Here is a 25,651-nt window from a genome sequence, read left to right on the forward strand (position 1 = left end):
ATCCAGGTTTTCTAAGACTGTGGGAAAAGTGTTTGGGGAAATTAATTAAAATAAGAAATACGACATCTTGAGCTTTACAGCTTATTTTAAAGTATATTTTGTCTTATTTTAAATCATTTTAAGCCATCTTTAGGCCCCGGATCCCCTGGTTGAAACCCACTGCTCTAGATGTTCTTCCTTGTGCACACGACACAAAGACAAGTAACAAATGAAACTGCTTGCCTAAAAGACGCACGTTTGCTGATGTAAATGGCATCAAAAAACGAGTCTCATAAAGTAGTGATTTCATTAATATGTTGGTTGCATGAAATCAATTCTGTGTACATGCATACATATATAATGCTACTTAATTAGGGTTGAGAGCCCGCTGTGGCCTACAATACAGTAGCTGCTGCATTTCCTCTGAGCAATTACCATGGCAACCACCAGACTTTATGGTTCAGGGGTTTATTATGTAGGCTGACATTCATCTTTTTTATTCTGTAGCACAGCTTTTGATTGGATGAAGCCCAGAGAGCTGCAATAAGATAACCATAGACAGAAATCGATAAAGCACTGAACGCATGAATAGTTGATGTGCCGTTCTTGCTCAGATGCCTATAAATTTGCTAGCAGTGGATACAATATTCTAATGAATTATATGCCATTGTTCATATTAATGCGTACGTCTTTAGAGTTCAGTGAGGTCGTCGTTAAAATACAGGCATATGGATGGAGAGAAGAGGTTACACTCTGGGCTTCCGCAGTAAAACTCGTCCTCTTCAGGGATGCCGTTTTCACTCAGGGTCTTGCTCATGTCCAAATTTACACCGCTGTGTTTCCAGGTGTAGCTTGACGCATGGGAATTGTAGCGCAGGTATCGCTGGAGAATCTCATCCAAGGTCTCCTCTGAACACACCTGCATAGAAAACAACTGCTTAAAAGAATGATCTGGATGCTAAAAAGTGCTTTGAATATATGTTTATTTTCTGGACGGTGTAAATAAATACTTCTACTGAAAGACAGAGGGGCAGGAATTTGTCTTAGACCCAGAGAAAGATATGAAATCTTGTTTCGGCCATGGAATAAATAAGGTAATTATTACTTTTTGGCGTGGTTTCACAAACAGGGCTTAGATTAAGCCAGGATTAGGTTTTAGTTTTATCAGGACGTTTAAGTAGCTTTTATAAACCCGTGTGAATCTTGAGACAAAACAAATGGCAGTGATATATGTTAAGATATGTCAGTGCAAGTTGCTTTCAGTTAAAACAGCTCAAACACGCATTTTAGTCTGGGACTAGACTTAAGTCTTGTCTGTGTGTGGTTTATCTCACAATTATGACTCTCTTTGTTTCAGACTTGAGAGTTTATATTTCTCAATTCTGAGTTAATATCTAAACTTGGAAAAAAGTCGGAACTGCGAGATATAAACTTACATTTATAATTGAATTATAATAATTGTTTCACATTTAATAAATTTTAGCTAAGTGTGATTTGTATATGTACATTTCTGAAATACATAACTTAGACAGTTACCTCTGATGACAGATCACTCTAAATTGTAATGTAGACACATGCATTTCGGTAAAGCTGCTTTAAAACTGTGTATTGTGAAAAGCTCTATACAAATAAATGTGAATTGAATTTCTGACTTTTTTCTTGCACTTCTGAGTTTATATCTCACAATTCATACTTTTTTTTTTAAATTCCGAGTTTATATCTCACAATTCTGAGGTTATACTGTAAACTCGGAACTGCGAGAAAAAAGTATATAAAAAGATATAAACTAGGAATTTTAAAAAAAGCCTTGTGAGATGTAAACTCGGAATTCTGAAAAAAATAATTGTGAGAAACTCGGAATTCTGAAAAAAAGTATGAATTGTGAGATATAAACTCGGAATTAAAAAAAAAGTATGAATTGTGATATATAAACTCGGAATTAAAAAAAAAAGTATGAATTGTGAGATATAAACTCGGAATTAAAAAAAAAGTATGAATTGTGAGATATAAACTCGGAATTCTAAAAAAAAGTATGAATTGTGAGATATAAACTCGGAATTCTGAAAAAAATTATGAATTGTGAGATATAAACTCGGAATTAAAAAAAAATCATGAATTGTGAGATATAAACTCGGAATTAAAAAAAAAGTATGAATTGTGAGATATAAACTCGGAATTAAAAAAAAGTAAGAATTGTGAGATATAAACTCGGAATTCTGAAAAAAAGTATGAATTGTGAGATATACATTCGGAATTCTGAAAAAAAAGTATGAATTGTGAGATAATTTCGGAATTCTAAAAAAAAAGTATGAATTGTGAAATATAAACAGAATTCTGAAAAAAGTATGAATTGTGAGATATAAACTTTGAATTGTACAGGGGGAAAAAGTCAGAATTGCAAGATGTTGAACAGTTTAGACATAACGTCTTATAAATCACAGTTGCGAGTTTATTTAGCATAATTCTGAGAAGAAAAAAAACACACTCGCAATTCAATTCTGACTTTTTTTCTTGCACTTCCGAGTTTATATCTCTCAGTAAGGAGAGGAAGAAGCATCTGGACTGACTGGCAGATGGTTGTTCAACCCAGAGTTTATATAGCCTGGCTGCAGCTGAAGCAAGTAAATAAGCACAGTCAGTCTGAGAGCGCCTGTAATGCCAGAGGCTCAACATTAGGTCCATTTCCCTCAAGCTGGATCAGATGCAAAGAGTGGGAGGGAGGATGACGTCACAAGATTTTAGAGGAACTAGAAAGAGAAGAAATCCTGCCCTCCTCAGTTTGCTGCAGCACAGTGCAAGCATGCAATATGACTAAGGAATGTGGTCTGTGGAGTAAAACAGGCATTGTATCAGGAATTCCTGTGGTAAAAATCAAGTTTTAAATGTTGTTTATATGTCTATGTGGTGTTGTTAATATGCTTTAAAGGTGCATTGTGTAATATTTAGGAGGATCCGTTGACAAATGCAATATCATATACATAACTATGCTTTCAATGGTGTATAAAGACCTTACTTAATGAACCGTTATGTTTTTATTACCTTAGAATGAGCCATTTCTATCGACATACACCGCGGGTCCCCTTACATTGAAATGCACAGACATGTTTCTACAGTGGCCCTAAATGGACAAACGCGTTTCGCAGAGGTGTAAAGTCCAGGTTCAGAAAGTAAAGGTCCTCCTCAGTATTTTGTTCCAATCACCTGGCTTTGCTAATTAGCACAGTTTTCCAGCCAGGATAGAACTAATTCATGGGTGGAATAAACATACGGCAAGACTTTTACTTTCTGACCCCTGGACTTTACACCTCTGGCGTTTCGTCATTATGTTCGTTGTTCTTCTTGCAAAAAAGCTAGCTGAAGTCAGCGAATAAAACACTGACACAATGATGAACAAGTAACAATAATATTCGCAATAACATATCGGTTTACTGAATAATTAAGTAAACCAAATTTCTTAATTTATCTTTGTAAAGAAACCTCATTGCTTAACTGGCTACTCTCTGCCGTCTCAGACAACGACATCTTTTCCTGTCGGCTACCATAACTTCTGTTGGTTGCAAATCGCAACCTCACCACTAGATGCCGCTAAAAATCACACACTGCACCTTTAAGACAAACCATGTGCAAATTCATCAGTCAACAGCATTGCTGAGTATTTCCTCCTTAAAACTGCAGTGAACCAAAGACAGTTTTGAAAACGTGGTTCTCAACATCACAAACATGTTGTAACCAATCCGGTCACGAGGGGGGCGGGCTTTAGCATATCATTAACTATGCTGCCAAGGAGAAGCCAGGTTATCCCGGTACATATTACTGTTGATATAAAAAAATCGAGTAGATTTAGCAATATAGCGGGATTATGTATATATGATGTATAGTATTTTACAATGTTATAATGAACTATATGCCGTTCTAAGTTGTTCAAAGCGTTTATAAGGATACTGATTTTTAGAAGACACTTAACTTAAATCGGGGATGGCGAACGGGAACATGGTTTGTGAAACATTAGCAACACATTATTAGCTGTTTGATAACGTAGTCAAGCAAAAGGATAATCATATTAATTACTGTTATATGTCTGACATTGTAGAGAGCGATACATAAAACACATCACCATTCTGATACATCGACTTGTATGCCTGTATAATTCATTCTTCCTCTTTTTCTGAATCAGTTTCTGCTTCAAAAATGTCTAATGTGGTTGAAATAAACTAACGTTTCCATTTGCCATTGTGTAGCATTTAGTATAGTAAAGCTGACCGAGTGGATCTCTGAGCTGGTGTGAGTGAGTGGAGGCGGGGCTAATTTGCATATTAATGGTTCCACGTATACTAAATGAAGCAAGGGTGTAAAGTTAGATTCAAGCTATTTTAAAGCATGAAAAAAATATTTTCACAGGAAAAAAAAACTTTTAAATATGTCATGATTTTGGTGATCACATATGCTTTTGACTACAGGGGGACTTTAAATAATTAATACGCACTTTTTAGGACACAATCCCGAAATCATTTTTGCAGATTAGTCAGCGTTGTGCGTTTAACATTTTCTGTTTGTTGCAACTAAGAGGCAGTAACTCTATACTGTATACTCATATACTGGCCTACCTCCAGCCTCAGTTCCTGGGAGGTCAGAGTGTTGATAATGCGGATCCAGCGAGTTTTGGCAGACAGCAGCCCGACCTCATAGCGGTTATCCTTCCACCACGGCTTCCCGAAGTCATTGGCCCAGTCAGTGCGAGGGCAGGGAGGGGGTATGTGTATAAAGCGCCCCCTAGGGGTGTAGTATTTAATGCAGCCAGTCATCAGGTCAACATGGGTAAGAATCTGAAAAGGGAAAACACCACATTGAGAAGAAAAATATACAGTATATATATATATATATATATATGTATATATATATGTATATATATATATATATATATATATATTATATATATATGTGTGTGTGTGTGTGTGTGTGTGTGTATATATATACACAGTCAAACCAAAAGTTATTCAGAAACCAGAAATAATTTTTGATATTTTACTAGTGTGTGCAGGACACTATAGTTCATTTATGTAAGTGAGGATAGCAAAATAAAGTAACCTGTGACATATTATACCCCAAAATTCTTCATACAGTGGAATACCAGTAATATACAAATTTGGGACCAAAAATGATTCAGACACTTTGACCTGACCATGTTTTACTTAAGTGTTTTTTCTTTACTTGTTAATGCGACCTTTTTACACCACAGACTGGACAAAATTAAGCATTGCTTGGTAATTTGTTGACCTAAATTGGTATTATCTAATTGTGTACTTAAATTGAACAGCTGACAGCTATTCAACCTAATTCATTTGTGAGACAGTCTAACAGAAGGAGGGCCAAAACCAGTGAAATATCAACTGATTTGATAACTCTGAGTTCTTGTCATATTTTATTACAATTTTCTAAACTATAGCGAATAAACTGTGATAATGTGAGAAATGTTGAAGGTGTCTGAATACATTTGGTTTGACTGTATATATCAGTCCCATAATCTTGTTATAAAAATGTTTTGTCATTCAGAAGATTGAGATAAAGTGACAAAAAGAGAAGAAATTATTAAAGAAAATACATTTTTATTGTGTGCTCTCTATAGGAGTTATTTTCTGTACAGGTCTTGTTTTTGCCAGATGACATGAAAATATTATATTTTCATTAAGTTTTGTCAACTGTTTTGTTTTTTGTGTAGCTTACGTCCTTTGTCTTTGGGTCAAACCAGTTACTGATGTCCTTTCCTGCACACTCTGTAATAGGCTTCAATAACACATCACCTGTAATAAGAGAGAGAGAGAGAGAGAGAGAGAGAGAGAGAGAGAGAGAGAGAGAGAGAGAGAGAGAGAGAGAGAGAGAGAGAGAGAGAGAGAGAGAGAGAGAGAGAGAGAGAGAGAGAGAGAGAGAGAGAGAGAGAGAGAGAGAGAGAGAGAGACTTTTTGACATACTGCTTTGAATAAATGGTTAATAAATGCCAAATAATTATTTCTTTTCTTTTTTTTAATGATGCGGTACTAGTTGCTTACCTTTAAATTCCTCCAGTAGTGGGGTCAGATCGTACACTTTGCCCAAATACGACACCCATATATCTTTGACAGTGTTGTGAAGGGACACCTCATTCGGCGTGAAATACTTTGGGCGACGCATTTTAACAAAACTAATATGTTATAGAGATAAAACGGTTTACACGAGGACTGTAAAAGCTAACTTAGCTGTTGTGACATCGTTGCGAAGCGGCCACGGAAGCGCGCACACAAGCCCACTGGTTGCTGTGGTAACCGAGGCACTGAGGAGCGTGTGAGAGAGCTAACCTACGGAAGCCCAGAGAACCGCAAAGAGAGAAAAGTAACGCTATTTTTAATAGGCTGTAGTGTATCCTAAAAGTGGAAATGAGAAACTGCAAGTTTTGAACACTTATATCTTCTAAATGCGAATTTTGTCATTGTTTAATAGCAGCCTAGCTTATAGATGACAGTAAGGCGAACATATTTCATACTAAAGGCCAAAAAACTTTTGATTTCATAGGGACTTTAAGGGTATGGGGGCGATTTCTGACAGCCATAATTAGTTTGGTAACACTTTATAATAACGTCCAATTAGTTAACTTTAGTTTATGCATTAGCCAGACATCCCAGCCTGCAAAAACTTCAATTCAATACAGTTCTATTCATGAATTCATCAAAGAATATAAAATGTATCTCTTAGACGTATCCTCCTTACCAACTAACAACAACAAAAAAAGACACTTGATAAACGAGTCCTCAAAATTCTTTTTTAAATACAGCATATCTTGGGAGTTTTTCATGATTTTGTTTATCTTAAAACAAATGAAAAACAAGCATAAAACATTAAAAAGACCCTTGTCCTTAACATCAGTGAGGTCAAGAAGACATTTGCTTTGGCATGTCGGCACAAACTAACAATCGTAAACCCCCAAAAAACTGCAAATCTTTTAAATAATGGTGGCCGCATGTCATAACCCTTCAAATAATATATATATTATTCGAAAGTTTATGATATATATACATATACATCAATTTATTAGTGAGTGCTTAAGTAGGTTGACCTTCAACTTGAAATTAAACCATGCAGGAGTAATTCATCAAGTTTACATAATAGTTTCAAAGCGTTGTTGTGGGAATTGACCTGTTGATAGACAAAAAAAAACTTGGACCAAATAAACTATTTTTTTTTTTTTTTTCAGTCTGTCATCTGATTTGTCATCTGCAACAGCTGTAGAATGATCATACACTTTCTGTCATGTAACCTTTTAGCAAAACTTCAGTAAAAAACTATTGTGCAAACTGGTATCAGATCGAAAGTGTGAGGCTATAAAGCAGCCCAAGGGCAGGTACATTTCTGGTGGTTTTATGGGAAACACTTCAGATTATGAAGTTGAGAAAGTCATGAGAAAACTAAGGTACTTCTTTTGCCAGAAAAGCGTGCAATACTGCTTTATCTATTTCAAGGCTGCCGGCATGTCAGAGCTGAAACATTAAGAATGCAAATATGACATACTGGTCTCAGAAGTACTTGGCACGGTCTAAAAGAAACCACAACCCTAAATTCTGGAGTGTCATTCAAAGTAAACAAACAAGCAGCAGAAAAAAAAGACAGTATGAGAGAGACAATGGCACATACGTCAAAGAAAATGTCGAGCCGTAATGACTCAGCTGGGTTTAAGACTCCAAGTTCAACTAGACTCCATTTTAAAGTCTTTTAGCAGAGAAAAGCAAACACCAAACTAATGGTGTCCGTCCCATCAAGTAATTTGCTCCTGGAGAAGTCCCAAACAGCCTGTGGATTCAAGTCTCAACAACAACAACAACAACAAAAACAAACTCCCCCTTTGATAAGATTCCTCTAAAGTTCAGTTTGGATAACGCTGGTTCTCTAGTCAGGTTTCTTAGTCCAAATCATTGTCCGTTTATACTGCATCAGCCGCTCTGTTATTAGTTGTACTGGAACTTGAAGTGGAAGTTTCCGTTCTCAAAGGGGTTGAAGCCAAAGGGCCATTCTCTGTTTCCTCCTCCTCCACCCTGATTATTCTCAGGGTCCAGAGGGTCCTCGCCCGAATCAAACTTCTGACGCATTTCTGTACGGAAAACAGCAAAGAAGAATGCATATATTTGAAGGTAAACAATCTTCATACATCCAGCGAAAACAAAATGTTAAAGTGCTATTTTTCCTAATTTTGTTTGGAAGGTCTCCTACAACAGGTTTACATGCATCAAAAGTCAAAGAAACAATTTAATTTTCTCATAATATACTTTGCACATCACCTCGAATCTCAAAGATTCTTAAACGACATGTCCAAAAATTCAGTCTCTCTAAAAGCCTCCTTTCCGAGAGTCTACTCTGCTCTGATTGGTCAGATGGCCCAGTCTGTTGTGATTGGTCTACTCTGCTCTGATTGGTCAGATGACCCAGTCTGTTGTGATTGGTCTACTCTGCTCTGATTGGTCAGATGACCCAGTCTGTTGTGATTGGTCTACTCTGCTCTGATTGGTCAGATGACCCAGTCTGTTGTGATTGGTCTACTCTGCTCTGATTGGTCAGATGGCCCAGTCTGTTGTGATTGGTCTACTCTGCTCTGATTGGTCAGATGGTCCAGTCTGTTGTGATTGGTCTACTCTGCTCTGATTGGTCAGATGGTCCAGTCTGTTGTGATTGGTCTACTCTGCTCTGATTGGTCAGATGGCCCAGTCTGTTGTGATTGGTCTACTCCGCTCTGATTGGTCAGATGGCCCAGTCTGTTGTGATTGGTCTACTCTGCTCTGATTGGTCTACTCTGCTCTGATTGGTCAGATGACCCAGTCTGTTGTGATTGGTCTACTCTGCTCTGATTGGTCAGATGGGCCAGTCTGTTGTGATTGGTCTACTCTGCTCTGATTGGTCAAATGGCCCAGTCTGTTGTGATTGGTCTACTCTGCTCTGATTGGTCAGATGGCCCAGTCTGTTGTGATTGGTCTACTCTGCTCTGATTGGTCAGATGGCCCAGTCTGCTCTGATTGGTCTACTCTGCTCTGATTGGTCAGATGACCCAGTCTGTTGTGATTGGTCTACTCTGCTCTGATTGGTCAGATGGGCCAGTCTGTTGTGATTGGTCTACTCTGCTCTGATTGGTCAAATGGCCCAGTCTGTTGTGATTGGTCTACTCTGCTCTGATTGGTCAGATGGCCCAGTCTGTTGTGATTGGTCTACTCTGCTCTGATTGGTCAGATGGCCCAGTCTGGGGCACGTTCAAGTTCAAAACGGTGCGCAACGTTTTGCTACGGTTTCCGGGTTGAACATCATGTTCCCTGGAAACGGCGTGCACCGGTGTGCAACGGGGTTTGAGATGCGTTTTCTCTTGTTTGGTGGGTGTGTCAGAACTGCAGTCCAATCAGCAGCAACATGTATATAAAGCACACGGTATTAAAGTGAACTTGCACAATGGGTTCAAGGAAAGTCATTTACAAATGTGTTCGATGCAGCTCGGTATACGCAACAACTGAGGATATTAGAAGACATGTTTGTCGTAAGTTTTATTGTAAAAATATAGGATATCGACATAATGATGTAGTTGTTTATATTTTTAGCTTCATTGCAAGTGTGTGACATTTGGTATAGAAATAAACAATGGTAATTAAGTGCTTTTCCTAAAAATGAGAAAGAAAATACAGGGTATTAAAACAGTATGAACTACAAATAAAGTCAGTATGTGAGGCTAAATAGATGTGTTTTAGTCTGAATTAGGTAAGATGTGTGCTTCCATTTCAGTTTCCACAAATCCCTTCACTCGATTGGGATGTTCTCTTGTGTTCTGGGCGGCAAGTGCAGTAACTGTAACATCGGGCATATTTTGTAGTATTAAACACATATTTATACCGACTTCATCAGGCTCCGAAAATTATTCACAAAGAACACAAAGAATGGCCTTCTCGGCTGCCATAGTCGCAACTCTTGCGTCATCAGAACAGTGTGTTCAACGCATCACCGTTTCTGTTTAAAAAACATTGTGCAACGTTTTGTCGGGGCTGAATGCAGCCCTGTTGTGATTGGTCTACTCTGCTCTGATTGGTCAGATTGATTGGTCTACCACTTGCGTTTTCTCGACAACTGAACTCTTCCAGTCTCAGCTACAACTACAGTGTTTGAGGGTCAAAGTAGACGCTGTTCACGGGCAACTGCAAATTTGTTACAAACCTACATAGGTTTGTAACAGGAAGTGAGACTGGAATTACTGACGAGTCGTGATGACTCATTTCGGCAGTTCAGAATCTATTCAATAACTTTATTTGTCATGCACTTTGATCTTTGAAACTTTGCAGACTTTTACATTCACAAAATGCTATTACACACTGCATGGAAGATAATATTCAAAAAAGCATAATAGTGGCACTTAAAAAAAAATAGGCTTACTGGAAAGAACATTGACAGCCATGTGTTTACATGGTTCATTTCGGATTTGCTGTCACTTGGTATTCTCTTACCTGGATCTGTGAGCACTTCCTTTGCTGATGCAATTTCAATAAACCTTTTCTCGGCCTCTTTCTTGTCTGCTTCAGACTGGAAATTATCAGGATGCCACTGCTGAGCCAGCTTTCTGTATGCTTTTATGATTTCCTGTTTGTTGGCACTCCTGAAAACAAGTGAAAAGAAACAAGAATTTCTGTCAAACAACGTTCTTTTGGCTTACACATATATGCTTATTACTATCTTATTACTATCCGCATCAAAGCTTCTACTTGTTTCAATTGAGAATACCATCTCAACAGCCATTTATGAGCACTGTTTTTTCGTATCACACACTTAAGCTTTTAAAAACTCACACGGTGGGTCCAAAATCGCATGCTGTATAGTAGGTATTATATTTGGTTTGCAGCTTGGTTTGTGACTGTTAAAAAGTATGTTCTATGTATAGGAATCAGTGATGCGCGGGTCAATGTATAAACAACCCGCACCCGACCGACGTTTTCAACTAACCCGCCCGCAACTCGGACCGCAAAAAAAAGAAAAAGAAAATATTGTACCCTACCTGCTTCCTGACCCGCATTTTTTAAAAAGTAGTACGGTAAATGCTCATCGTAGCGTCACTGGGCCATAGACATAGGAACTAGGGGTGCGTTGGGTGTGGCCAACGCACCCCTGGGTGTGGCCATAAATGTAAAATACGATGGTGGAAATGGACTTATGTAACGCACTCAAAGGTATGAAACAAATGGAAGAGCTGTATTTGTAGCACCCTACTAGTTTTTTTTTTTTTTTTTTTTTTTTGTTTGTTTTTTTTTTTTTGTCATTGTGAATTAAAGAAAGGCAAATAATAATAATAAATAAATAAAAAGTTTTAAAAAAAAGAAGCCGATTAAAAGGGTACAAGGCATTGCTCAGTTCAACGTGTTCGGAAATCGGGCATTTTCTCCCGCGTCAGCATTTATTCAAAAGTTACCGGTAATAACACTCAACATTCAAAAGGTAAATAAGGATTTCCCACTTAGTTGTATTAGTAGGCTATTTTGCCACGTGGATGCCCAATTGAAGCTCTCACAAGCACAAAATGCAGGCATAAAATATGTTAATAAAGTCAGTTATTCAGCCAATAAAGTGTAGAGTAGACCTATGTATTTCATAGAAAATTGTGTCTAGTACTATATAAATTACAAAGGTTTAATTGGCATCTTTATTTCAAACGACGCGACCGACCGACCGAGACCTGAATATCATTAAAAATATTTTTGGATGACTCGTAACCGCGGGGGACCGCAGGCACCCGCTCATTTTGGATCAACCATATTCCTATCATCACTGATAGGATTATGGGTAGTATAAATGAAATTCGGACGTACTACATCCGCCATGTTACTGTCATGTGACCCACCAAGTCGCTTCACTGCCATTCATAAATCCTCTCCTGTGGCCTCATGGGATAGTAAAGTGTCCATCGAATACGCATTTGAGAATCTCACCGGAAGTAGTAGGTCACCCGGGTAATTTTTGGCTACTGTTTTTCACATACTATCTATTCGATTTCGGACGCAGCGACAGTGTATGCTACAGTTTCCATGCTTAGGGTGTCCTAGATACTAATATTTTAACAATTCAGAAAAGATGACTCGCTGTCTGGCCAATTGACATTTTGGTATAGAGATAAAGGTTAGGTAAGGGTCATGATTATTCAGTAGTATTACAACATACTGAGTGAACATTAGCGCAGTTTGTTGTTTGCTTTTTGCATCTGATAGAGCATTTGAACGCCAGAAGTGGATTTTAAGTGCAACAACCTATAGCCATATTTTCTGCATTATCATCATTGAACGATAGTAAGGGCTGGTTCACACAGAACGCGTATTTCCATTGAACTGCTCTAATTCTCCATTGTTTTTCAATGTAAACGTGCTAGACATGTTTGACCAATGCACTCGCGTCTTTTGTAGAGTCTCACGCGTGACGCGATGTTCTAACAATACGGCGCTCAAGTTGAAATAAGTTTAACTTTTTTTTTAAAAAATGTCTCTCTAGATTTTGCGTTTTTTTTCTTCACTTCGCTGACTTGCGTTCTATGTGAGCAGGATTGTGATCGTCAATCATTGCCGTACCTGCTGACCCCCAGGATCTTGTAATAGTCCCTCTTGCGAGAAAGCTTGAGGAGCTTCTGTGCCCGATCGAGACCTTCACGGATCTCTTGGTTGTCTTGATCAAACTCCCGAGCCTCCTGATAGTCTTCCACAGCTGAGGAGAAGAATAGAGGAAGAAGCATTTTTATACATACAAAATGAAAATCCTTACATAGTATTAAGATGCATTTTGGTCGATCCAATCCGCTAAATACAGGGTCTTGTGATCGAATGTGTTCGAACAGCCACTAAACGTTGAGGGTTTTCTGTTAGAACGGTGTCGTGTAAGCGGCCCCTAAGTTAATAACTAATGATCTTTGCAACGGAAGTGAATCGATTAAAACTAACATTAGCTGGACAATAACTTTATTCTAGAGCTGCTGTAAAGCCAAAACAATCTGTTACTGTAATTTCCGATTATCACTGTAAAGCTGATTTGAAACAGTCCATATTGTTAAAAGCGCTATATAAATGAAGGTGACTTGACTAAAGACTGTCTACTCTCCTGCTACTGACAATGCGTAAACATTATGGGAAGCGGCTAGACAGACGGGATTTAAACTAACGGCTGGGGACCCAAGTTCGGTTTGAAGATGAAAAACGTACCAAACACAATGTTCTCTCATCATTCCTGATTTCTAATACACACACTCAGTGTTCGGCTGATCTTGCGGCTGACTGAAGCTTCTGCCCTCCGTATGTTTTTTCCGTTCGTCTCCTGAGCTTATTTTGTCCATTAGATTGAAAGATCTGAATAAGCCCACATATTTACCCGCCTATAAACCCTCCCCTCGAAGAAATCAGGACAGAAGTGATTGAAAGTGGACAAGAGACGGATTAAAACACCAGGTGTAAACGGGAATGTGTCTACTTGTGTTTAGGTTGATCAGATCACATCTTAACACCAGGTGTAAACAGGGCCTATATAGTAATAAATAAATAAAATAAAATATAAATTCTACCTTTCTCATATTCCTGGAGTAGGATGTAGGCCTCCGCTCGGTCCCGGAGGATGTGGATATTCTGAGGCTCTCTCTGGTGAGCTTCTGAACAAATGTCTAAGGCTTCCTCGGCTTCCTTCATCTGGAGGAGTCACAAGAGAAAACCACAACCAATGAGATGAAGGCCAGACACCAAAGCCTGACTTGAACATGGTCTTGCATTATTCACCTCTAATGATGTGAAAGAGCACATACCACATTAATAGTAACTAGAAGGTCTTTTAATCCCTTTAAATGTGTAATATAACAGCATAATGACTAAATTACATTTTGTAATGGCACATACTTTGATTAAGCAGAAACAGATCCTCTCCTTTGCTTTATTAATGTAGAACGCAACATTTGGCTCCGTTCGCATCACAGACTCGTACTTATCGATGGCTTCCTGATACCTGCCAATCAAGAGCAAAAGCGAAGACAAAAACAATGAATAAATAGTCAGAATGATGATGATGACGTCTGCAATGATAGAAAAATCATTTTGATAGAAACACTGTTTGATACAGAGCCATTCAAAACCAAGTCAGTAACACTTTTTTTCACTTGTATTCAGCAAGGATGCATTCAATTGATAAAAAGACATTTATAGTGTTACACAAGATTTATATTTCAAATAAAAACTGTTCTTTTTAATGTTGCGTTCAAAGAATCCAGAGGGGGGAAAAAAAAATCACGGGTTTCCACAAAGCAATAAGCAAAACAACTGTTTTAAACATTAAAAATAATAATAAAAGAAATGTTTCTTGAGCATCAAATCATCATATTAGAATGATTTCTGAAGGAACATGTGACACTGAAGACTGGAGTAATGATGCTGACAATTCAGCTTTACAATCACAGGAATAAATTACATTTCAAAATATGTTAAATTTAATATTTCACAACATTACTGTTTGTGCTGTATATTTAAAAAAAATAATAATAATCAAATTCAGTCTTACTGTGCATAAGAAACTTACTTCAAAACCATCACAAAGGTTTGAACGGTAGTGTTTGTAATAAAATAAAATGAACATAAAAATAGTTAAAAATAAGATATTATACTTTATAATATCTCATATTATACTATAAAGAATCTCAAATAAAGGCGATTCTAGAAGCGCCGTGTTTTCAGCACCTCTGTTCTGAGATCAGCTCTTCTGCAGAGTCCAGCTGCTTGCTGAGCTTCTTGACCTGTTTGTAGTGTGCGAAACACTCCTTGTCATCCTGATCCAGCTTCAGACACTCACGGACATGACTGAAAACAGAAACAGAGAAGGAAAGACAAAGTGAACAGCAGCAAAAGTAAGAGACATCTTTAATTTTAGAATCAGTTTGATATAGTATTTCTATGGCTACATGCACAGGGTCAGCGTGTGGGTCTGACAACTGTATTTACTAACACGTACGACCCTAGAATTATCCTTAAAACTTAGTGGTACACGATATATCAGCCGCCGATGTAATATGTGTAGCAGATCAATAAATCAAATACACGATGGTAAAAGGTCGGAAGACCGAAGTTATTTTTTTTCTGAACTACCACTGGTTCTGGTTGTGAATTGTGCTAAAATAACGTTGCCTTATCTTCTCTGAAAAGCTTCCCACACTTTCAATAAAGAAAAGAAAAAAATCTATCTAGTGATAAAATGTTTTCTGTGTTGAGACAAATCTTGCGCGATAGTCCTAAACCGCCTGGATAATCACACAACGTGTGCCGTGGTCCGTTAATGACACGTCCGATTCGCGAACTAATGACTCCTTTGAACCGATTCACTTTAATGAATGGTTAAAACAACTGATCTGTCCAACACTGAACTCAAGAGACATAAATCGGAAACACATTACAATAAGGTTTCATTTATTAAAGTTTAGTTACCTACATTAGTTAACATTCCATTAATATTAGTTTCTATGCGGATTTACTCCATGACAAAACCACCCCAGTCATTCTAGAATGATTCATTCTTTCCAAATAGAGCCATCTGGTGAAATTGTTTTTATATCGCAATATATATCGATATCGACATCTGTAAATATCGGTATCGGCCATAACAGCAATATTAATATCGGTATCGGCCACAATTTTCACATCGGTGCATCACTATTAAAACTCCCTACAGGAGAAGCTTGAATGCTGAATTCAATAACCAAATTCCTAACCAAAGAATGCAGCTGTCAATTCAGCATTCCTAAACAAGCCTGACAACTTGACATTTAGCTTGCCGTACATACTTAAGTGAGTCGTGATGCTCGCCTAAACTGTAATGTAGTTGACTGAGTTTGAGGAAGCCTGCTCGGTTGTCCGCACGGAGACGGGTTGCTGGTGTCAGGTCCATGATGGCCTTCCTCGGCTCCCCGAGGCGGATGAAACACTCGGCTCTCAGTTCTCGAGACTCTGGGTCCCATGGAGAAAGCTGGGGAACGAAGAGAAAATGACTACAAGAACAAAGCTAGATGACAACAAGGCATTCACACGGAGGTTTTGAATCTCCAGAGACATCTTAAGCCTTAACTGCAACATTTGTTTGTCTTTGTATTTTATTTGAAGGGCCATTAAAGGTGCAGTAAGCTATTTCTGAGAAACACTGTTGATATTTGAAATCAGCCCAAACAAACACACTCCCAAAATGCACAACACGCAGTGGAAGAGCGGATGTCTTTTTACCACAGCTCAAGCGAAGAAAAAAAAAATGCTTCACAAAAAATAAAGTGAAGATAAAGCAAAAAAATAAACAAGAATTCTTGACCTAAACAAAACTTTCTTATTTTCAGTGAAAAATTCGAAAAAATTAAATTTTTACAATTTATTACAATAGATAACATTAGTTTCAAATCATAATATTACTTTAAAATATTACTGGTTTACTGTATTTCTGAACAAATAAATCCAGCCTTGCTGAGCAGGTGAATTCTTTCAAAAACATTAAAATTTTTGAACAACAGTACAAATTTAAAATTCAGAAGACTTTCACTTAAAGCTGGAATGAATGATTCAATGACTCACTCATACTTCATTTGTTTCTTTACTGGATGAATCCGCAAACTCAACCCGAGCTGCAGAGGCTTTAGCCATTTTCAAGAAATTGCTGAAGACGCACCTTTTTCGTCAACACTTTTTTTTTTTAAATTGCTACGTGTACTGCGTTAAAAGGCCCTTGCACACTGAGTCCGAAATTCGCGTCCGAAATTTTCGCACGTTGAAATATAAATACGACCACGTTATGTTATGTCAATCACGCTTGCACACTGCCTCCAAAACTTTCGTCCATCATAAAAAAAATCGGATCGGGTTCGATTTTCTGCGTTTTTCGCATCCGTAGCAAGCAGTTTGAATGGTGTTTTGACAATTCAGAGCCACCGAATCACGAATATGAAAAAGCGCATACGAAAATTTCGGACTCAGTGTGCAAGGGCCTTTAGACTAACTGGGACTAGTCATGATACTTGCATACTGTTGCCCTATTGTTAGTTTTATAGCTTCTATTGCTCTCCTCATTTGTAAGTCGCTTTGAATAAAAGCGTCTGCTAAATTATTAAATGTAATGTAAATGTGCAGCTCTTCTTTCAATATATTTCACAAGTTCTATAGATGTCTTTTATGCATATTTTGTATCTTTTTGGAACTTTACAGAATAAATCACATACAAATTTTTGTTGTACGTAAAAAAAGTTTCATCAAAAAAATCAATGGCTTTGAAAAAAACATGAGGATGCATAAATGATACCTACCATCCTTTTCATTTTTGTGTGAACTATCCCTTTAATATTACTATAACCAACACCTGTTGCAGCTGCATGTGTATTGGATCTCCAGACTAACTCACCTCTATGACTCGCTCCAGCACCTGGACAGAAGTGGTGTAGTCTCCGTGGTGATACGCCTCATATGCCTCTTCCTGGAGTAACTCCAGCTCATCGGCCTTGTGGAGCTGGTCATGTGCTTCCTCATGATCCGGGGAACGCTTCAGCTGCGAGAGAGAGAAGTTAACAGAGCAGACGGCAGGAACAGAACAAGCAAATGCAGAATGTGATCTGGTTTAAGAAAGAAGTTGACAGGTTTTAAAGGGATAGTACACAAAATAAAAATGAAGTCATCATTTACCCACCCTGGTGTTGTTCTAATGCTGTATGAGCCGCTCTTTCTTTCAGACCACAAAAAAAAAGAATTAAAATTCGCGTCCATATAATGGCAGTGAATAGCAACCGGCATCAAGCTTTTCAAAAAATGATGCAAAAGTATCACAGAATGATCCCATATTACAAGTGACGTATATTACAAGTGTTCTGGGGTTTATGACAGGTTTGAAACTGAAACGTAATGTATTATTTAATGAGAATCCTGATCTTGGTCGTTGATCTTCTGTGCACGACTGCGTGTTCATGAGACTCTAATACAGTTGTGCAGGTATGACATCACTTTGTAGGCCAAAATGCAGAAGCGAGTTAGCATTTTAACCCATAGTCCCGAAGTCAAAGGGATTTTTGAATGGGGTTTTGGTTAAATGGCTGAACAGAGGTCTGAGGTGAACACAAGCTCAAGACACTTTCACGTTTTATTCCACGACATAATACATCAATATAACCCCACTCGTGATTTTTTAAGCGGTTATGTGTCTTGAAAAAGGCGGTTGCTAACAAGGCGGGACTACAGAGGCTGTCGGCGACATTAAACATCATCACGCAGAACAGGTAAACTCAGTCGGCCAGTACAGCATCGTTATGCTTATAACTGTGCTCTTATAAACTATTCTAACTTAAAGACCCACTCCGATGAAAATAATGTTTTTCTAGGTGTTAACATGTTCTTGTGGCATTTTTCTGATGTTAGCGGACATATCTTGAGAAAAATAAGCTCAAAGTTGTATTTCTGAGTATTTCTACATTCAAATGGCTGTGAATCAGTAGCAGACGCTAAAATGCCGGCTAAAATCGACTGGAGTTGTGACGTAGTAACTCCACTGGGCGTCTCCACACGCGACGTCTTGGTGTGAAATAATAATCGGTGATCGGTAATAACTTTGATTAACTTCGGATAATAATAATTAACGTGTATATAATACTGTTGTCCCACCGGTATTGGGGGTGTAAGCTAGCGGGAGAGACAGAGCTCTCAGCAACGGGCAGGGGGAGGGTCGTATCCGTGCCAACGGCTCCGCCCACAACGCAGAGGCGAATTGCTAATGAGCTACTGCCGCTCTGCTGAAGCGAAGTCCCAGAAAACAGCACAGGTTTTGTGATTTTGGCTAAAAATGGCATAATCATAATTTAAAGACCACTGGGAATGTTTAAAAATAGCTCAAAATATGATCGGAGTGGGACTTTAAACATCCTGGGAAAATGTTTTTAGATAAAAGCTGAGAGTGTTGTCGGAAGCTTGACGTTGAAATTGTGGGACAGTGGTGTAGTTCGTTTATAACCTTTAGCTTTTTACTTTTGGCGACTGCATTTAGGCTTCGAAATTCATAAAAGTTGTGTTCATCTCTAAAATTTGATGGACAAAACGTGTAAGTATCCTAAACTTGTTCACAGAGCTTGTTTTTAGCAAATAATCCAAAAGCCTATGGGAAAATCCTATTGAAAATCCTTTTTCTCGAGGCATCCAGCGTGATGCTAACTGCCGGTTGGCCTACAAAGGTGACGTCATATCTCAGTTCAACAGTTCCCAGACACAGTTCACTCCGACTCGCCCAGAAAAAGCACACAATGGCCCTCATTTATCAAAAGTGCGTACACCAAATTTCCAGCGTACACCTGGCGTACACCCAAAACCACGGTGACTTTGAGATTTATCAATATGGACGTTGGCGTATGGCACGCTCAAATCCTACGCCAGCTCAGGAGGTGGTGTACGCACGTTTTGAGTTAGTGCGGAAATGCGCAGAAAAACAATTCCTAACACCACAAAACGCACTGACAAACTAAAAGATATGATATATTATGACCCACTGTAAAACAAAAAAACAAAAACATAGTAATTATTTACTTCAGTGTTTATTTTTGTGCAACATGGACTTCAATGTTTAATTTGTGTGACTTTACCAAAGCATTTGATTTATAAGCGTATTCCTTCAGTTGCGAGCCTGTGCGCTTTACCCTGACGTTCCATGGTTAGGATCGGCAGGTGCGCACGGACTGAGTTCGGTAACGAAAGGCTTTCAATGACCAACAAATAATTCAGACTGACAAAATAATAAAAAATACATTCTTCTTCTTTTAAATAATAATAATAATACAAATAATAATAATGACATTCTTCCTCTAAATAACAAAAAGCGTCATTAATAATACAAATCATACTAATAATAAGAAGAATATTACAAATTGTCATGCAATTATTAATGTGAATGAATGGTACTCCACATCACATCATCATCATCACTATTGTACACCCAAATACATGTGACGTGATTCGAAATTGAATGCTAATCATAGACTGTAAGATGCTAATTCAAAAGACGTGCTGTAAAATATTGCATTGTGATAGGTCATTTCGGCTCCACGTCAGAGAAGTTTCTCTTCTTTGCCGTCTTCCGTGTGTCCATGGCGTAAAATGAGGGCGTGGGGGAAGCGGAGACTTGAATATATAGGGGCGTGTTATTCTAATGACGATCGTTTTTAGCCGCGGGATTTATCAAGGGTAGGCATTGCGTACACCTGGATTTCAAAGGTACGCACAGCTTCATAAATCAGGCGGTGAGAGGAGTGTAAGCATAATCTTACGCCAACATATACGCCCGTTTCTACGCAAGAATGATAAATGAGGGCCATTATGTGAGAAATCAAGACTAAGAAAACCGTACTTTTTTACTCTCTGAGGTGAATATATATGTTGTGTTTGTTGCAACAAGACTGTCATTCTGACTTTCATCAGACAACCGGGGTCTAGTCCGGAGATATTCAACTCAGTGAAGAAAGTACACAGATACTTTTTGGGGGGATTTCTAGGCGTTCATATCATATTCTAGGCGGTCATATCGATATTTCATATCGCGTTTTCATTAGTCTTAATTTTTCACATCTTGTGTGCTTTTCCTGGTCGAGTCGGAGTGAACTGTGGCTCTAATGAAGTCTCATGAACAGTGATGGGAATAACGGCGTTATAAATAAACGGCGTTATCTTTTTCAGTAACGAGTAATCAAACGAATTACTGTTTCCCCCGTTACAACGCAGTTACCGTTACTGACAAAAAAAATGTGGCGTTACTATAATTGAACACTGAAGCGGTTTTCATCCGAGTAGGCTCTCTCTCCGCCATAGGACCTGCAAAGTGTTTTTCTCTGGTGTGTGTGTGTGTTTATGAGGCGCCGGAGTGGACAAAAGCGAAGCGAACGGCGCGAGAGAAACCGAGTGTGTCCGAGAGCGCGCTCAACAGTTGCGCGAGAGAGACCGAGTGTGTCCGAGCATTATATAGTTTGTTTATAAATAAATGACATATTTCAGCATTAGACAGCATTATCTATAGCCTATTGGTATAGCCTATTGGTATCATAAACATGTCTAGAATTTGGCTTAAATAACCTCTGATGATGACGTTCGCTATAGGTTATAAAAATAAACCCCCAAAATATATTTTAGTATTATATTTTTTTTGGGGGTAAATTGTTCAGTATTATATTGAGAGAGCACTTGTTAAACTGTTTACTTTTGTTAGGAAGAAAATACTTAGGCTACAGTATGTCTACTAGTTGTAGATACTTAGGCTACAGTATGTATATTTTTTATTATTATTTATTCATTTTTGGTACATTTCTTAAGAAGCATAATTTATTTTTAAACTTATTTGTTGGCCAGTTGGGGTCTGTGCGATATTAAGTATAAACCATCTATAATGTTTTATTGTTCTACTATAGTAATGCTAATATTTAGAATAATATATTGAATTTAATAGGCGTCTCTTACATTGTCCCACAGCAACATTAAAATAGAATAAATTATTATTATAAAACATTGAACACTAATCTACACTATTAAGTGTCCATTTCATTAATTTAACATATTTAATACTGGGGGCATCCAAATTATTTGACATTGGCCTATTTAAAAAAAAAAAAAAATTAAAGTAACGCAAGTTACTTTCTCTGGTAATTAGTTACTTTTATAATGATGTAACTCAGTTACTAACTCAGTTACTATTTGTGAGAAGTAACTAGTAACTATAACTAGTTACTTTTTTTAAGTAACATGCTCAACACTGCTCATGAACACGCAGTCGAGAACAGAAGGTCAGGATTTTTGTTAAATACTACATTCAATTGACCCTTCGCTAAGCCCCGCCCTCCCTAGTTACTGTTGCTACGCCTGTCAAGCTTTCGTGCCTGGCACGTCTATTACAGTGTGTATGCACCGGTGTCAGACATTCCCAATGAGATAATTAGTAATTTTTGGCGAACATGTGAAATATCTGAGAGAGCAAGACAAAAGGGACTGTAGTATGCATTCGAGGGATATAATATGCAACCGATTAGACAATCATTTCATAAAAATTTAAGCTAAAGCCGATAGTCCCAGCGCAAGGCCTCATACGCTGACCATTCAAATGGGAAACACACAAATTGAGGAACAGCTATGTTCGTGCACAGCAGGGTAAGTGATGTGAAAATAATCGAATAATTATAAATCAAACAGGAAATAAATCTTGTGGAACAACACCGGGAGAGCCGCGGTCGGATTGGGTTAAAGTTAACGTTACTCAGTCAGGGGTAGAAGGCTGTCGATTAACAAAATGCTGAAATATATTTTAAAGTATGTCAGTGAGTCTCCATCTTGTCTTTAATCGTCTTATTTTACGTTAAAATATATGCATTATGAACAGAGAACCGTCATTATTTCCAACTTCCAAGCAATAGGTGTTTTTGTTAATCCTGTGGACATGTAGTTGTGAATGGGCTCTCACACACTGCTTGATCCACGCCCGGCATTTAGATTTTCGGGAAGGAAAAAAAATTCCACTCCCCCGTCCAAACTTTTAGAATACCGGGTATCAGATTTGCACAATCCATACGCACAACGCTTCGGCATGTTTCCCTCGCTCGAAAGCTTGCCAGACCTCCCGCGCCTAGTTACGGTTGCTAAGACACGATTGGCCAGTGGCGGTTTTCGGGCGTGGCTTAGCGAAGGGTCAATTTCAGGTTGTTTTTCACCAAACCCTATCGTAAACCCCCAGAACACTTGGAATATACGGCACGTGTGACATGGAATCATACTGTGATACTTCTGCATCTTTTTTGAAAAGCTTGACGTTGGTCTCTATTGACTGCCATTATATGGACGAGTGCGAGAGGGACATTTTATCATCTCCTTTTGTGGTCCGAAAAAGAAAGAACGGGGTGTGTAAAAGATCATTTTTCATTTCAGGGTGAACTATCCCTTTAAGGGAATCATGTACTCACTACTGCCTGGAAGTCTTCTCTGGCCTCTTGAGTACTGCCTTGTTTCAGCAGAATATTACCCCTCTGCAGTCTGGCCTGAAAACATGCACACACACACACACCATACTGAGTGTTTACACCTATAACCCAGTTTGATATCACAACAATAAAATGTAACTCACAGCGAGGAAGTCTGGCTTGAGCTGAATGGCTTGGGTCAGGTCTGGCAGCGCTGACTTGGACTTGCCCATGGCCAGGAAAACGGCGGCCCGTTTGTAGTACGTCAGGTAGTTCTTAGAGTCGCCCTCTATTTAGGAAGTTTGCATTTGTTAATGAAGTGTTACTAAATCTTTTCTTCATTTTTGAATGATCCACATAAACTGAAATGAAATGCATTTTTAGTACTGAATAGTAAAAAAAAAAGCTTTTTGAAAGTCTCTTCTTCTCACCAAGGCTGCGTTTCTTTGACCCCAATCTTTTGAACAGTAGTTTAGCTTTCATGTGTGATGATTGCGTGTGCGTGTGTGTGTGTGTGTGTGTGTGTGTGTGTGTGTGTGTGTGTGTGTGTGTGTGTGTGTGTGTGTGTGTGTGTGTGTGTGTGTGTATGGGTCTTACCCACAGCTGAATGATAGTGAGACAGGGCCTCAGCCAACTGTCCGGCTGCCAGCAGCTTACGGCCCATTTCCAGATGTTGCTCGATCTCAACAGGTGTGGCGCCTAAAACACCTGAAATGAAGCGACTTACACATGACACCAGGCCTCAGAAATGGAGTGATTTAAATTAAAAATGACTGGATGTCAGAACAGCTTCTTCCTGGGGCAGCTTTTAAAAAAAACCTCCATCTGCCTTATGTATAAAGCATGTAAACTCAATCCCATGTTTACATCTACATACCCAAACAGGGTAAGCCTTTCTGTAACGTCGTAAAAACAAAACTCCTTTAAGGGTTCCCATGCATATTGTGTTTCGGTTCACAATGGCAGCACAAAAAGTGAAAGCATGAAGGGTTGATTTGGAAAACAAAACCTAAAATTACTAACTACCTCCTCTACTTCCTTTCTATCACAAACTATCACTTCTAAACTTCGTGAAGTACCTTGGAATGACACATCATGATGTATGTACAAAACAGCATTACCATAGTACATGTACAATAATAAAACAGTATTACTACTATCGTACTTGTCATTTTGCGTGAAATCAGACCAGGGAATTTTTAAATAGCGTGCGCTTCAAATCCTACTGAGTTGTCGATACAGTATACTTGTGTATCAGATGGCATTAAAATTGTGTCTAGATATAGGCATATCACTAAGTTTTATAAGCCAATATGATTTTATAACTATTTTTCGAACGACTTCTTCTTTGTCACTTCCTGTTGAGCACCTGTAAACGTATCATGATTAATATAGTATCATCAGATTATAATGCCACGGTGTTCTGATATATATTTCATGATTAACATATTTGTGTACAATGGTATTTTAAGTGGTAAGTGGCAATACCATAGTATTAACATGGTACATGTCGAAAGACATGGTAATACTATGGTACTTCCCGGACAACTTAGTACAGGGAACCTGACAAAATCTGAAAGCCTTTGCATATAAACTAACTCTCAGTCTCATGTCAAAATCTCATGTATGGAAGAAGAATAAGAGTGAAATCTCACCGTCCAGCTGTAGGTCCAGGACCACACAGAGCAGAGACAGGGAGGACAGGACACTGTTCAAACCTCTCCGCCGTCCCGAATCCATCATGACATCTATCAATTACACAACCGTATGTCTTTCCACTGTGCTTCACAACAAGCAATATGACAGAAGGAGTGTTAATACTTCAGATCACCATAACAGCGGCATATCCGGCATACTTGTTAAGGAGATGTTTCTGTTGTCCGGGTTATAAATATGTCCGAGTTGAATAAAGGAATGCGAAACTCTAGTTCCGTGTGTCTCTCAATAAGTGTATGATACTTTGTATTGAGTAGTTTCTTAGCCCCGTGTGACAGTGACTGTGCACAACAGCTGTCGGACACGTACTTTAGGAGGTCTCCTCTTGCTGAACCTCTAGGTGTACAATTCAAATCGCCCTACATTTCAGCGCGGTGACATCCGTGTTTGTCGACAAACGTGGTCTCGTCCCATTGGCCGAATTATTATAGCGCACTGGACGGACACGCCCACATCTAGCAATGGACTGATAGATGACTGATAGTTGATATTTGATATGACCCTTCATTTACTAGAGATGAAAGGTCTATTCTCGCCTCACCCAGACTCGGGAGCAAAGGAAACCGTGGAGACCATGGTTAATATATGTCTATTCTATTCTATTATGTTGTGTTTTATAAACCCCCTATGGCATTATGGAATAGAATACTTAAAAGAACCACCAAGTTTCTGTTGTAAAGGAGACTGTGAATACCATTGGAAATATATGTCTGTTCTATTTTATTCTATTGTATTCTATTATGCTGTGTTTTATAAAGCTCCTATAGCATGATGGAATAGAATACAACATAAAATAATCACCCAGTCTTGGTAGTAAAGGAAACCGTGGATCCCATGGTTAATATCTGCCTATTTTATTCTATTCTATTCTGCCGTGCATGATGGAGTAGAATACAACATAAAAGAATCATCCAGTCTCGGTTGTAAAAGGAAACCGTAGTTTCCACTGTATTTAATTGCTATTGTTATTGA

The 25,651-nt window shown here is 38.4% G+C and overlaps 2 protein-coding genes across 3 annotated transcripts; both read right to left on the minus strand.

The window, feature by feature from the left end:
- Positions 1–267: 267 nt before the first annotated feature.
- LOC130077576 (cytochrome b5 domain-containing protein 1) lies at positions 268–6,180 on the minus strand. Its single transcript, XM_056242862.1, has 4 exons — positions 6,024–6,180; positions 5,701–5,777; positions 4,584–4,802; positions 268–898 (listed from the first exon to the last, which is right to left on the minus strand). The coding sequence occupies exons 1-4, from the start codon at positions 6,142–6,144 to the stop codon at positions 671–673; spliced, it is 645 nt and encodes a 214-aa protein (XP_056098837.1). The 5' UTR covers positions 6,145–6,180; the 3' UTR covers positions 268–670.
- A 1,241-nt stretch (positions 6,181–7,421) lies between these two features.
- On the minus strand, positions 7,422–25,022 carry dnajc3b (DnaJ (Hsp40) homolog, subfamily C, member 3b). 2 transcript variants are annotated; one of them, XM_056242856.1, is made up of 13 exons: positions 24,820–25,022; positions 24,619–24,711; positions 23,561–23,671; positions 23,128–23,252; positions 22,967–23,041; positions 17,401–17,544; positions 15,809–15,990; positions 14,712–14,831; positions 13,881–13,986; positions 13,556–13,676; positions 12,576–12,708; positions 10,473–10,621; positions 7,422–8,092 (listed from the first exon to the last, which is right to left on the minus strand). In XM_056242856.1, the coding sequence occupies exons 2-13, from the start codon at positions 24,704–24,706 to the stop codon at positions 7,950–7,952; spliced, it is 1,497 nt and encodes a 498-aa protein (XP_056098831.1). In that variant the 5' UTR covers positions 24,707–24,711; positions 24,820–25,022; the 3' UTR covers positions 7,422–7,949. The 2 variants fall into 2 exon arrangements, with proteins under 2 accessions (XP_056098831.1, XP_056098830.1); XM_056242855.1 differs by having other exon boundaries at positions 24,795–25,022.
- Between the last annotated feature and the right edge of the window lie 629 nt (positions 25,023–25,651).

The sequence above is a fragment of the Rhinichthys klamathensis genome, unplaced genomic scaffold (assembly GCF_029890125.1).
Source record: "Rhinichthys klamathensis goyatoka isolate OS25496 unplaced genomic scaffold, OSU_Roscu_1.1 h1tg000760l_1, whole genome shotgun sequence".
In the NCBI taxonomy this organism is placed as follows: Eukaryota; Metazoa; Chordata; class Actinopteri; order Cypriniformes; family Leuciscidae; genus Rhinichthys; species Rhinichthys klamathensis.